Below are 13,245 nucleotides of genomic sequence, written 5' to 3' on the forward strand. Positions count from 1 at the left end.
CCCCTTCTCCATCCAACAGGAGCTTTTGAACTAGTCAGAGCATAAGTAACATCTAACAAAAAAAAAAAAAAAAGTGAAGCAAAACAAATAGGGATGGACATACAGATTTTGTAAACATTATTATGGAAATGATCACCGAACCCATGGAGCTGATAAAATTACTAAAGGAAAAGGTAGAGACAAGAGGGTTCAGGACAGAGCCTAGGAGAATCCTACATTTAGGAAAGTCTCACTTGGGGGAAAAGGACAAGGAGAAGATAGAAGAAAGGTGTTAGAAGGAGCATTTCCAAGATTAGCACCAAGCATTCCCAATACCCTTCGTTCATAGTTGAAGTCTAAAGCCACAGTTCCCATCTCTAGACTGGGCAAAGGAAAAAAAGATAAGGAACACTCATATGTAAGTAGATAAGGCTGAATGTGATTTTTTATAGCAGGATTGCTACTGTTCTAGAAATCCTTCAGTTCTAACCTGATCCAGATCTCTCTTTTGGAATCTTAAGTAGTAGGAAAGACATTACAAATTTGAGTCATCATCACAGAGAAAGTAATTGGACCTAAGAGAGTTAATGAAATCCCTAAGAGAAAGGAGAGAAAAAAGGAGGCTTCAGCACAGAGTCTGGGGGACCCCACAATTATAACATTGGATACAAGTAGATACAACAAAGGTTAAAGGACAAGGTGGAAGTGTTGCTACAAGAAAAAGCAAGACAGAGACTAATTCAGAAGAAGTCCTGATTGACAGGGCCACAAAGCTTCAGAGTCACCAATAATGAAGACTGAGAGAAGATTTAAGAAAGGAGATTCAGTTAAATGGTGGGATCAGAAACCTAGTGGCAAAGGTTGTAGAAGTGAGTCAAAGGCCAGAAAGGATGGTGAGTATTATGGGAAAAATACTGGATAACTTGAAGAAATAACAGATTCAATTTTTTTATTTTATTTTTTTAAATGATAGGGTAGACCTAAGAAGCTTTATAAACAATAGGAAAGAAGTCTGGAGATACAGAGAAATTGGGAGAATCAGAAATTAAGCTCCCAAGAGAGATGGAATCAAGGGTACAAAGAATGGATTTGGTGCTGGAGCAAAAAAAAAAAAAAATACTTCTTTTTCAGACACCAGATCAAGTTGAAGATTAGGAATTAGGATTTTAACCTAAGGACACAGAATGAGAGATAGATATAATCTACATTCACAATAAAATAAAGGAAAGGGGCAAGGAGTGCTATAGGAAGCTTCAGAAAAGAAGAGAGAGGGGGCAGCTGGGTAACTCAATGAAAAGAGCACTGGGCTTAGAATCCGGAAAATTTCTTACTGAGTTCAAATTCAGCCTCAGAAACTTATGTTTGACCCTGTTTGTCTCAGTTCCTCATCTGTAAAATAAGCCAGAGAAGGAAATGGTAAACCACCCCAGTATAAGGAAGGAAGATAGAAAAGAGAGGATTCAATAGAATTGATAAGAACATAAAAAGGATTATCATGTGGCAATAAGGACCTAATACATAAAATCATAGATTTTACATAGAAGAAACTTTAGTGGCAATCAAGTCTAACCCTCTCATTTTCCAGATAAGAAACTGAGGTTAAGAAAGATTAAGTGAATTTCCCAGGGCCACATACAGCAAACATCTGGGGCAGAATTTGCTTCTATTCTTCCTTATTCCAGATTCAAGGCAAATAACTTTGTGTACCACTTCATTTGATACTTAGATACCATAATTATCCTTCCATTAAATAACGAGAAACCTCAGGCTGAGAGAAGTTCACTTACTAGCCCAAGGTCACACAGCAAATAAATGATTAAGGCAGAATACCAACTCAGGTCTTCCTAACTTCAGATCCAACGCTATGCATGTCCTATCTCTTCTGGCAGCTTTCAGCAATTGAAAAATCAAATGATCAGTTATCCAGGGCTGGGGTAAGAAAAGAAGGCAAAGGAGGATAGTCACGGTTGAACTAGTTTACTATTGAGTCAAAACTAAGGAGAAAGTGAATCTGGCTAGAGCCGGGGTACTGGGCTGGGCGACTGGGAAGGTCACCAAATGAATGAAGAATGAATCCATTTAGGATGTGAGCTATAGGGAGCAATAGAAGGCCAGGAGGTTGTGGTCAAAGAAAAATTTCATAAATTTTGAAATCCATAATTCAAATAATTATGACTGGTAAGTAAGGATATGATAGTACCAGCATGTAGCAAAGGTTGATGACCATCAGCATGTATAAAATCTAAAAGTTGGGGTATAACTGGAGATCAGGTACTAAATTCCTGGAGAAAGGAGAGAAAATGACCTAGGCCTCAAGAGGTGATTGGATCCAGGACTTGGTTAAGATGAGTTAAGTGAGCATCGATAGAGAAGAAGATCCTAAGTAATGGTGACTATACCAACTGGAAAAAATCAAACTGCTCTGTTTCCTGGTCCTAGGGCCAGGTGGATGAGGGAGGATATATACACCAGTAAGAGAACGCATGCACAGGCCTTTAGGAGAGGTCGAAAGATATAAGTTAACTCTGCAGGAAAACAAAATCAGGTGGTGGTTTTCAAAGTTACAAAATTTTTAATGTAACAAATTACATTACTCAAAGCAAGGGGCTTTACGATAGTTATAAAAAAAAATCTAAATATCTTGGAAATCCTAGCAAGGTTTCAAAATGGATGTAAGACTTCCTGAAGGCAAGTCAGTGTCATCAAACACACAGAAGGAATTTCTATTGAAAAGCTAAGTGATTCCAACTTCATGTGCTCAATTGCATACCTGAAAAATCACTTAAATTGAGTCTCACGCAGAGTCCTGTATATATCATGCTTCATTTAGCATCATATTAACATGCTTTCACTGCATTTGGGACTCCCATAATTCTCTAGGGCACTGCTTTGTTGGATCCAAAACTTGCTAATATTGTAAAATCTAATAGTCTGAGAAAGCTAGTCTAAATCTAAAATTATGGCCTAGCTTGAAGGCTGGAGGACATGAGGCTGAAAATCATACCACCTACTTTGGAAATAGAAGACTCAAACCAAAACAGTTTTCAACCAACTCCAAGTGTTTCAGGATGTTGAATTTTAGGCGCAAGTTATCCCCAAAATAAAAAACCAAAGTTACAGTACATTATGGCTGGTACTTTCTGGGAGGAGTAAGTTTATATGACTGATGATGATGGCGATGATGATGATGGTCCTTTGTTTTTGAAGACCTTGTCATCAGGGAGGTGACATGACATGACACGAACAGGATTTGAATGACAGGGCGCTGTGCTAAGTCACCAACCTCACTTTGTCCTCCGGAGTCATCTCCTCCAGTGATCAGACATAATTCAGGATGATTGGAGAAAGCCCTGGATGTGAGACAATCAGATTTAAGTGACTCGAGGTCACACAGCTAGTAAGTGTCTGAGGCCAGACTTGAACTCCAGTGCTCCTGACATCAGGACTAGCATTCTACCCTCTGTGCAATGGAGTTCCCCAGAGCAGGTTAGGGATCAGAGAGGAGTAACACAAAAATGGATAATGACAAGAGAATGGGGACGGGGAAGAGGTTATCGCAGGTGATAAGTTTTGTCTGAGATCTTTGTTAGTCATTGGACAGGTAAAGCACAAGTTATTCTCACCCTCAACCATCCTATGATAGCTTCAATGTCCTCTCAAAGAAGTGAAAAAAGGAAAATCAGAATGGGTGTCAGTATTTAATAAGTAATTGAGAGATTGGAAGACCAATTCAACATATTCGCCAACATCCCAAAATGACAGAAGATAATTGAGGTCCAGTCAGGACATCCTGTACAGGAAATATATAGCTAGTTCCTGGTTGGATGTGGCACCTGAAAGCCTACTTCTAAATAAGGTTCTAGTAAATCTCTTTTTGAGAGAGGAAAAAAAAAGAAAGGGATAAAGAAATTGTTGTGTAGCAGTGAGGGACCAGTAGAGAAAAGATAATATACAAAGGCTAGTAACTCATGCATATAGTTATCTTATCTCATACAACAACCCTCTACCTACAGTGCACTACAGCAGTTCTTAACTTTTTTTTTTTAATCTAGTAGATTATTGGGGACAGTCTGGTGAACCCAGAATGTTTTTGAATGCATAAAATATATTTATAAAAATAGCTTTATGATTTTGGGGGGGGTTAAATTTTTTGTATTTTTTATAATAAATGTGAGAACAAAAGTCTCCCACAAGGCATACATGAATTTTTTTTTATTTTTGTAGAGGTTTCTAAAAATCTTTTTTTTCCCCAAAACAAGGTTAAAAAGAGCTGAAAATACATCATACTAATAATAAATGTTTATTTACTATTACCTTTATTGTCCTGGCTCTGAACTGCACTGGGGCAAGACCCCAAATGTTATCTAAATTTGGTATCTTCTTCAATGCCCCATCAAGTAGAAGGTATCTAAATAAGTGTTTGCAATTGTCTGTTGATATTAGAAACACTTCAGAAGAGGAAGCAACAGGCTGACTTTATAAAGAAGGAGGAGACCTTGGAAAAGTCAAGACTGCTAACCCAAAACTATGAACAGTAGCTGCTGGGGAACCTGAATGTTTCCCTAATAAACCTTCATGTAGCTTGTGCCTTCTCAGGGGATGGGAGAAGGAGGGAGAAGATTTGGAATTCAATTGTTTAAAATGAATGTTAAATTTTTTTACAAGTAATTGGGACACATTTAATGAAGTAAATTCATTCTTATTATATTAATCATTGATTCTTATACCCACAAATATCAAGTTGGAGATGGCTGAATCTTTGGATTTTGGTATATGACTTTTAGTTTTTTTACATTTCCAGAATTTCTTGTGATAAAATTTGTGGTCTTCATATGATTTCAGTGATTGAGACAAGGATATTTTACAAATTATGAAATTTATTTCCTTTAGAATATTAGAAAACCAACTATTCACAACTCATAAAAATATACTTAATATACTTATGTGTACTTTAATATACTTAAAATATTATATATACTTTATATAAAATATAATATACTTAATATTTCTAAAAGATGTGATGTATTTTGGGCGTAAATTTTCATGGAGTAAATCTCAACTTCAAACTCATCTTAAGACCTGGAAGGAGCAAGAAGAAGGTCCACAAGGGCTACCTCGCCGTCAGGGAGATACTAGACAAGAAGCAAATCAAGTGCTTTCTCTCTGAAGTTGCCAAGAGCTTCAGCCTAAGAGAATCTTATTTTTATATCCCTCCCCACTTCTGTTAGGTGTGCTATATCCCTCCCCCTTCATTAACTATAAGAAAAACTTAAAATACAAAAGCACCAGTTGGTTTGTCTCCAGTTTTAACAGACTCTATGAAGGAGCCTTATGGAAATGGCATCTTGTTAAACATTACCCAATTACTGTGACTGTATTTCAAATACATGGATATAGATTTCCCAAGTTGGCCACTTTCCCCAGAAGAGAATAGTCTACCATCTGATGTACACTAACCTCATTATTTAGATTACAATCCACAATCAGAAACCCTGACCATTTGTAGAGATCCGGGAGTAACAGAATAACCAAGCCTGCCTTTGGGAAAATTCTGGTCTCTACTTCAGCTTTTCCCAAGTCTTCAAAGCAAAGTTCTCTCATCTATTTGAATGAATTCTTGACTCATTCCTAGTTTATTCTTCATAGTTCAAGGGCAGCAGACTAAAATTAGTGCTGGTTCAAGTCTATTAACATAGTGAAATTGTCTTCAATGCTCCCCCCAAAACTGGAAAGGCTTCTCCATGTTCAAATTGGGACTGAACCTGTAACATCCGTGGTCTAGGGAACTTCCAAGGAAGGGAGCTTTCTCCCCCAGTGCAGGTCTACACTTTTTCAACACCTGAGATTCTCCGAGTTGACTATGGACCTGAGACTTTAAATGATGACTTGCTCATGGCATACTTAAACCCTAACCTTCCTAGATCCCAGACCAGCCTTCTAACCCTTACCACGCCTTTCTACAAAAATCAGTAATCCCCAAATCATAGATTGCTGCTAAGTACACACTTCTCAAATAAGTGGTCTGTTCATTTAACTGATGCTTTCTCTATCAAGGCTTGTTAAATCTGGAAATGTGAAAGGTTATATCCCCTTCGCCACCATCTCTTTTCAAGGGCTTTTTTTTTTCCTTTTCCCACAACTTTCAGCCACCCAGAAAAAAAAAACCACAAAAGTCATTTAGATGTTTAAATTATTAAAATAGGCCAGGTATAAACTCAAAATACAACCTACCCATTTATATCATCCTTACTCTGAGAACGGGGAGACATTAATAAATTTGAATTGGTTACTTATAGCAAGCATTCCAAAGATTTCTCCCCTTTTGAGACAGAGGGAAAGAAAAGGATCGGTTTCTAGGTAGTCTAAAGTGCTTGGTGGTAGCATGTGGACTATAAATGAAACAATACTGGATTTTGCTATAAGTAGAATGAAGAGACAGAGGTAGGGTTTTTGTGCTAAGTTCTGGGGATACAAAGAAAGACAACAGTCCAGGTTCCCAAGGAAGCAAAGACAGATGTACAAAGTACATAAAGAAATAAATTATAAATAATCAGAAGAAAGGAATTAAAAAGGATTAGGCAAGTCTTTCCTGTAGAAGGTGACATTTTAGCTAGGACTACATGGTACAGTGGATAGTGTGCGGCTTAGAGTCAGAAAGGCTCATCTGGCATAGTTCAAATTTGACCACAGACAGTTCCCTAGCTATATGAACCTGAATAAGTCACTTAACCTTGTTTGCCTCAGTTTCCTCATTTTTCAAATGAGCTGGAGAAAGCAACACTAAACCACTCCAATATCTTTACCAAGAAAACCTGAATTAGGGAGGCAGAATGGGGAACATAACAGAGGAAGCCAGGCAACAAAGATGAGGATGGGGGCCAATCAGTGAAAATATCCTAAATTGGGAGATAATGTGTCTTATGTGAGAAACAGCAAGGAGGGCAGTTTTGCTGGATTAAGAAGGTAGTGTAGGTCTTTGAACACCAGAGAGGACTTTATCTTGGTTCTGAAGATGATAAGGAGCCACTGCAATTTACTGGGTGGGAAAGGGAGATGATGTGATCAGACCTTAATGTTGGTATCTCAGGAACAAAAAAAAGGTAAAATCATCAACATCTACATTATCAGAACTCACCTTGCTTCTAGCTCTTCAGTGACAGAGTAAAACAAGTGTGCCCAAAACAAAGAAACAAAATCTCTCCTCTCCTCCCCATGAGGGGCCTCAAGTAGGATCTAATCCATTCTAAATGAGTATAGTGCTAGGCTAAGCAACACATTCTATGAATCAGTTTATCTGATGAACTCCATGGCCACCTATGTCATAGGAAAAGAAATCTAGGGATTGAGTTGTGTTTGAGTAGGAAAGCATAGACCCCAATCTACAAAGGGTACTCAGAGAGGGTAATGACCCCTGGATAGCCAAGGAACTTTATGGGAAGACTGCTAGGTAAGCCAGGAAATTGGAATGGAAAAAATTAAAGAACAAAAAAAGTAGAGAAAAAAGTAAGCTCAGAGCAAACTTCTTCCTTCAGAATTTAGAGGAAGACTGATTTATTTCATTCCAGGGAGAGGAAAGACATAGTTGGGGAGAACTTTCAAGAACAGAGTTCAAATTCTCTTTCTAATCCTCATCACTAGGTTGATCTGAACAAACTACTTAACTAAGACTCTCTTTCCTCATTTGTAAATAAAAGATAACCCTTTCTGGTACTTACCTCGCCCAAGTTGTCAAAAGGATTAAAAGAAATCATGAATGGAAACTGTTTATGAAGTCACTGGCAGTCTTCCTTTTAAGGTCAGAATCTTTATTTCAGCTGATTGAATCCAGGAAGACCTAGCTTCAAATCTAGGCTGTTTGATCCCAGGCAAGTCTTTTAACTTTTCAGGGCTAAACCCCTACCCACAAGCAATTTAGGTAACAATTTGTGGAGATATTGACCTTTTCTGGCATGAAGTGGATAAGAAAAAGCAAATCGTTAAGAATTTATTAGCCAGGAAGTCCTAGCTTCAAATCCAGGCTGTTTGATTCTGGCCAAGTCTTTTATCTTTCTGATGTCCCCCCCGCCCAAGCAATTAAGATTATAATTTGCAGAGATACTGACAGTTTCTGGGATAAAATGAGAAACAAAAATCAAATCAATATGGGTTTATTAAACTCTTATGGTGTACCAGGCAGGTGTTGTGCTGGGCAAAAGGAATCCCCTCATCACAGAGTTCCCAGCATCACTGAAATGACCATCTTGAGGGAATTAGAGGTGGTTTTAGTCAGATTTCTAATAAATGAGGAAGTTGCAATCTTTTAGAAAGGATTGGGATGAGCCCTTTCTATAGGATGACCCCAGTTGTTATCGCTGGGGAAAGTGCCTTACCCTCTTTTCTGACAGTACCCCCCCCCCCGCCATGCAGCAGGGACAAAAAGCTGCCACCTACTCCGGGCCTGCCTGGGGTCTGCTTAAGGTAAACTGGGTTAAAAAATGGGCATAAACATTTTAGGGGGGGGTGAAACTGTGAGTCCAAGGTCAGCAGCCCCTGTGGGTTTCCTCTCCTGGAGCCCATTTTTACTCTATTTTCTGCACCTGGCAGGAAGTGGGAAAGCCCCAAGGGTGGGCAAGCCGCTGCTGCCACCCCCCGGAGCGGCTGGGAGGGTGGAGGAGTGAGGCCGGGGAGAAGGAGCGGGAGGGAGGAGGAGGAAGGTGGGGGGCGAGGAGGCAGCGCGCCCCCGGCACCCTCCCCGCGTACCTGGTTATAGTGCACATCCAAGCGGTGCAGCTGCTGGCCGGCCCCGGCGCCCAGCTCGTCCAGCAGCCGAGCCACTTGCGGCGCGGCCAGGCTGCGGTTCTCCCCGAACAAGGTCAGCAGGTCCTCGGTGAAGGCCAGCCCGGAGCCCGCGGCCCCGCCGAAGGCGGCCAGCGCGGCCAGCAGCAGGAGCCCCGCCGCGGCTCGGGCCGAGCCCCCCATGGCCGGGCGCCCCGCCGCCCCCGCCGCCGGCTGCCTGGCTGCCGGGCTCCGGGGCCGCGGGCCGGCTCGGAGCGGGCGGCGGCCGCCTGGGCTCGCCGGGGTCAGCAGCGGCGCCCCCGGGCTCGGGTCGAGGCGCGAGTCCCCTCCTCCTGGGCCGTCCCGGGGCTGGCCGGCATGGACACGGGCGGCCGGCGGGGAGGGCGCGCTAGGCGGCGGGTCGGGGCCCCGCTCCTCGGGCAGCGCCTGCGAGAAGGAGGACCACACGGTCAAGGGGCGCTGGAGGCGGCCGGCCGACTCGGCCTGGCCCCCCGGGGGAGCCAGCTTGGCCTGCCCTCCCGCCGCACACACTCCCCTTCTTTCTTTTCAACTTCCCGAGACTAGGCGCTAGGTGCGCCCCCGGTGCGCCCCTGGGGAGCCCCCCGCTGCGCCCCTGCGGAGCCCCCAGGCGCGCCCCGGAGCGGCTCCTGGCTCGGGCAGCGAGTCCAGGTCAGGAAGCGTCCGTCCCTGGCGACCTCTCTCCCCCTCTCCTCCGCCTGCCACGTGCGCCCCCCTCTCCACGCCTCCCTGGGCCTCTTGCCCTGGCTCTCTGGGCCCGGCTCTCTGCGCCCGGCTCTCTGCCTCTCCCCCTGCCTCTCTCTCCATGCAGTCCGCCCTTCTCCAGATGCTTCGCCCTTTACCAGATAAAGAGAAGCGGAAGGAGGGGCCCCGGGGTGGCTGGCGGCCAGGCCGGCCCGGAGGAGGGTGCAGGGACCCGCGCGGGGGCGCAGAGCCTCCGCGATCCAGCTGCGGCCAGCGGCCAGCTTCACTCGCCTCTCTCCCCGGGCTCCTCCCGGTCTTATCCTGGTCTCCGCCCCCAGGCCCAGGGCTTCATTTGCCCCCAAGGAGTCCCATCAGTGTCAGGGCACCTGACCCTCCCTCTTCTGCTGTTCTCCACGCCCTCGCGCCTGCAGCCGAAGCAGGGCCAGAAATCGGACCTGGGCTAGCCGGCATTGTTGGAAAACTTGGCAGGAACTGACTTGGGGGGGGGGGGGTATTTTTTTGAAACCGTCATCATCATCTTCATCATTCTTATTTTTAAAATCCAAGGAGAAAGAGGAAACTAAAGCAGCAGCCTGGGGTCAGGCTAGCTGAGCCAGCATTCTCCAGGCCGGCCCTTCCTGGCACCGCGGGGGTTATCCGTGGACAGAATAGATGTTTACTTTTCAGGCTGGGGAGTCACGAAAAGCTGACTTGGGTGTGAGGTCACAAAAACATGTGGGCATGGGTGATGGGAAACGAGTTGGATCAGACTGCTTCGTGGGCCCGGAATAAAACGAAACCATTCTGTATCGTTGCCCTCCTAGGGATGATCATAATGAAAGGCAATAAACAACTCGGGCGCCCGGGCCGCCTTTCATCCGCGGAGCTCAGGGCAGAGTGGCCAACAAAACACGGGATCATTAGTCTAAACTAGCTACATCTGAAGAGAATTACTGATCAGGTTGAATCATCCCCAGGAAGAGAGTCCCCAGTGCGGTGGGGGCTGGCTCGGGAAAGGACCTCACAAAATGCCAGGCCTGAAGAGACGATTTCACAGGGAGGAATAGCGACTTCAGGGAGTTGAAACCACCGTTTGGGATGCAATTCTATGGGAGAGGAATGGAATTGTCTATGGAAAAACTCTGGAACTCATGGCATTCCCAGCTCTTTGATAATGGGATTCATTGTCTTGTAAGTTCCTTCTCCCAGAAAACGTTCAAGCACCTACCGACCGAACCTGGACTTTGATGCCCTCAAAGATCCCCTTCCATTCTAAAATTCTTGTGACGTTCAAAATAAGCCTCATTTCACAGGGGTTCGAATGTAGAACTGGAAAAGATCTAAGAAACTATCTAGTCCCATCTTGCATTTAATACATGAGGAGACTGAGACTCAGGCGTTAAGTGAATTGCCTAGGCACACAATGAAGGGGGACTGGGAGCCCCCACCTCCAGAGTCCCAGTTTTATCCACTGTACCGAGAGAAAGAGATTCATATAGAGGACAATGGGCAAAGAATATAAATCTGGAACAAAACTGAAAATTAAAAAGAAGGAGGATGTCTAGGACTTCATCCATTGTTGTATTAAGTTTTCTGTCTTTTTATATCACTTTCTTCTTTTACCTATGGAAATATATGAAAGTTAACTTTGTCTCAAGACATTTCTTGGAAATCTGGGAACACCAGACCATCAATGCTCACCAAGTTTCTTTCCAAGCTCCATATTATGCATCTTACTGTCACTAGCATTTATAAAAATCAATTGCATGACCATTATGAGTGGGCCCTATGAGTGATTTCATAGATATGGGGAATTCCCTGGGGAGTCATTTCCCTTTACCACTGCTGCACCTGCTCTGCAACTTTTACTTTTAACAGTTGCCCAGAAGGCACTGAGAGACCCAGTGATTTGCCCAGAGTCACATAGCAAGTCTGGATCAGAGACTGAATTTGAACTCTGGTCTTCCTAACTCTAAGGCTAACTGGAGACCACCTCAAAATAATAAAAATCTAAATTGTGAATTGCTGTGGATAAGTTATAAATTATTCATGTGCATGCATATTAGAAAGTTGTTATGGGTTGCCTTCAAAAGCAGTAAGATAAAGTCAGGATACTTGGGGAACTACCCAAATAAAGTTATTGCTAACCTAGGCAAGTGGTAAAGAAAATGGCAGAATATCAAAGGACAATAATCATAGGAACATACATGTAATAAGCAATTTAAGATCTATAGATAACTTTTCTTCCAACCACCCCATTAAGTAGTTAGTAGAAGTATATTATTTCCATTTACAGATAAGAAGAGTAATGCTTTGACCGAACACAGGTTTTGCAGAGGGTTTCCCATCTATAAAGTATTTGCCCTGAAGTCAAAAGGTCTGGATGTTGATCCCAGATGCAGTTTTTCCATTTTAATTTCATAAGTATTAAATAATATTCATCAAGGACTCCTTTCTATACACAAGAATAGAAAAGACTATGAAGATGAAATCTACAGGTTATGAGTGTTACCTCTCTGGTAAGGTAGATCTCTTTTTCTCTTATGTCAGATAAGAATATTAACTTGCCTCATTTACCCTACAGGGCCATGTGTTGAGCAAATGAAAGGATGGGTGCGCAAGTGCTTGGTAAACTGAAAAGGAAAGAATATTCAAATATAACATATAATTAGTGTGACTTCACCAGGAGGCCCATGGCATAAGCCTACTGAACACCCAAAGCAAAAGGGAAAGGCAATTCAAAGATGCTATCACTTGAATAATAAAATTTAGAATGTTACTGAAAAGATTGCTTCAAAAGAAAGATTAAAGTCAGTGTCTCAGAAATAATACCCTTTGACTAAGTTAATCATAGGTTTACTTACTAAAATGACAGCTGATGGAATTGATGTTTCTGAGAGGGTTATAAGAAATGCCTTTATAATTCATTTTGGCTACCGGATTGATAGGAAAGCTTTACAAATCTAAGTAAGAAGAAATGGAAATATTTCACATCACTTGTAATCACATACCCCTTTATCATAAGTAACCTTCCAAACTAAATACAGGATATATAATTCTGGGTTTATAATCTAAGGAAGCAAAAACATTCTAGATGTCAATTTTAAATGTTCAGTAAAAGCCCCCCCCCTTTTTGGTTTACTCATTTTAAAGTCCATGAAAAAGAGGAGCTGTATATCTGAAGCTTGAGAATGAGTCAAGCTAAGTTCAGAAAGGCCTAAAAATCACCAGAAGATTAGCCATTGGATAATTAATATATTTTAGCCATGACAACCCTCAAAGACTGTCTAAGAACTATCATTGCTCTTGCTACATAAATGTGAATAATCGGTTATTCATAAAGAAAGTTGCCTAAAGAAAGACACCTAGGTGGGAAAGTAAAGTGCTGGGTCTGGGGTCAGAAAGATTCATCTTCCTGAGTTTCTTATCTAGTCTCATACTTACTAGTTGTGTGACCCTGGGCAAGTCACTTATCTTTTTTGCCTATTTTCTCACCTGTAAAATGAGCTGAAAAAGAAAATGGCAAACTACTCCAGTGTGGAGTTCTTCAAATGGAGTTACGAAGAGGCAAACAGGACTGAAAACCAAATAAATAACATCATAAAGAAAGAAAAATATTATCAATCAATGAGAATATATTAGTAGTTGAAAATGCAGCATTTTCTACTTGTCTATAATACTAGTTGGAGAAAATGTTTTTCTTCAAATATAACTATTGGAGAGCATAATAATAATAATTGGCATTTATATGGTACTTAAAATTTTTAAGGTGTTTCAAATACATTCTGT

General features: G+C 42.3%; 1 protein-coding gene across 1 annotated transcript in view; it reads right to left on the reverse strand.

The window, feature by feature from the left end:
* The window catches only part of SLC39A8 (solute carrier family 39 member 8), a 61,557-nt gene extending 52,608 nt beyond the window's left edge, over positions 1-8,949 (reverse strand). Inside the window, exon 1 of the mRNA XM_074228155.1 lies at positions 8,719-8,949. Within this exon, the coding sequence (XP_074084256.1) occupies positions 8,719-8,937 (219 nt within the window). The 5' untranslated portion in view covers positions 8,938-8,949. The remainder of the gene's footprint in view (positions 1-8,718) is intronic.
* Positions 8,950-13,245: the final 4,296 nt, after the last annotated feature.

This window comes from Macrotis lagotis, chromosome 3 (assembly GCF_037893015.1).
Source record: "Macrotis lagotis isolate mMagLag1 chromosome 3, bilby.v1.9.chrom.fasta, whole genome shotgun sequence".
In the NCBI taxonomy this organism is placed as follows: domain Eukaryota; kingdom Metazoa; phylum Chordata; class Mammalia; order Peramelemorphia; family Peramelidae; genus Macrotis; species Macrotis lagotis.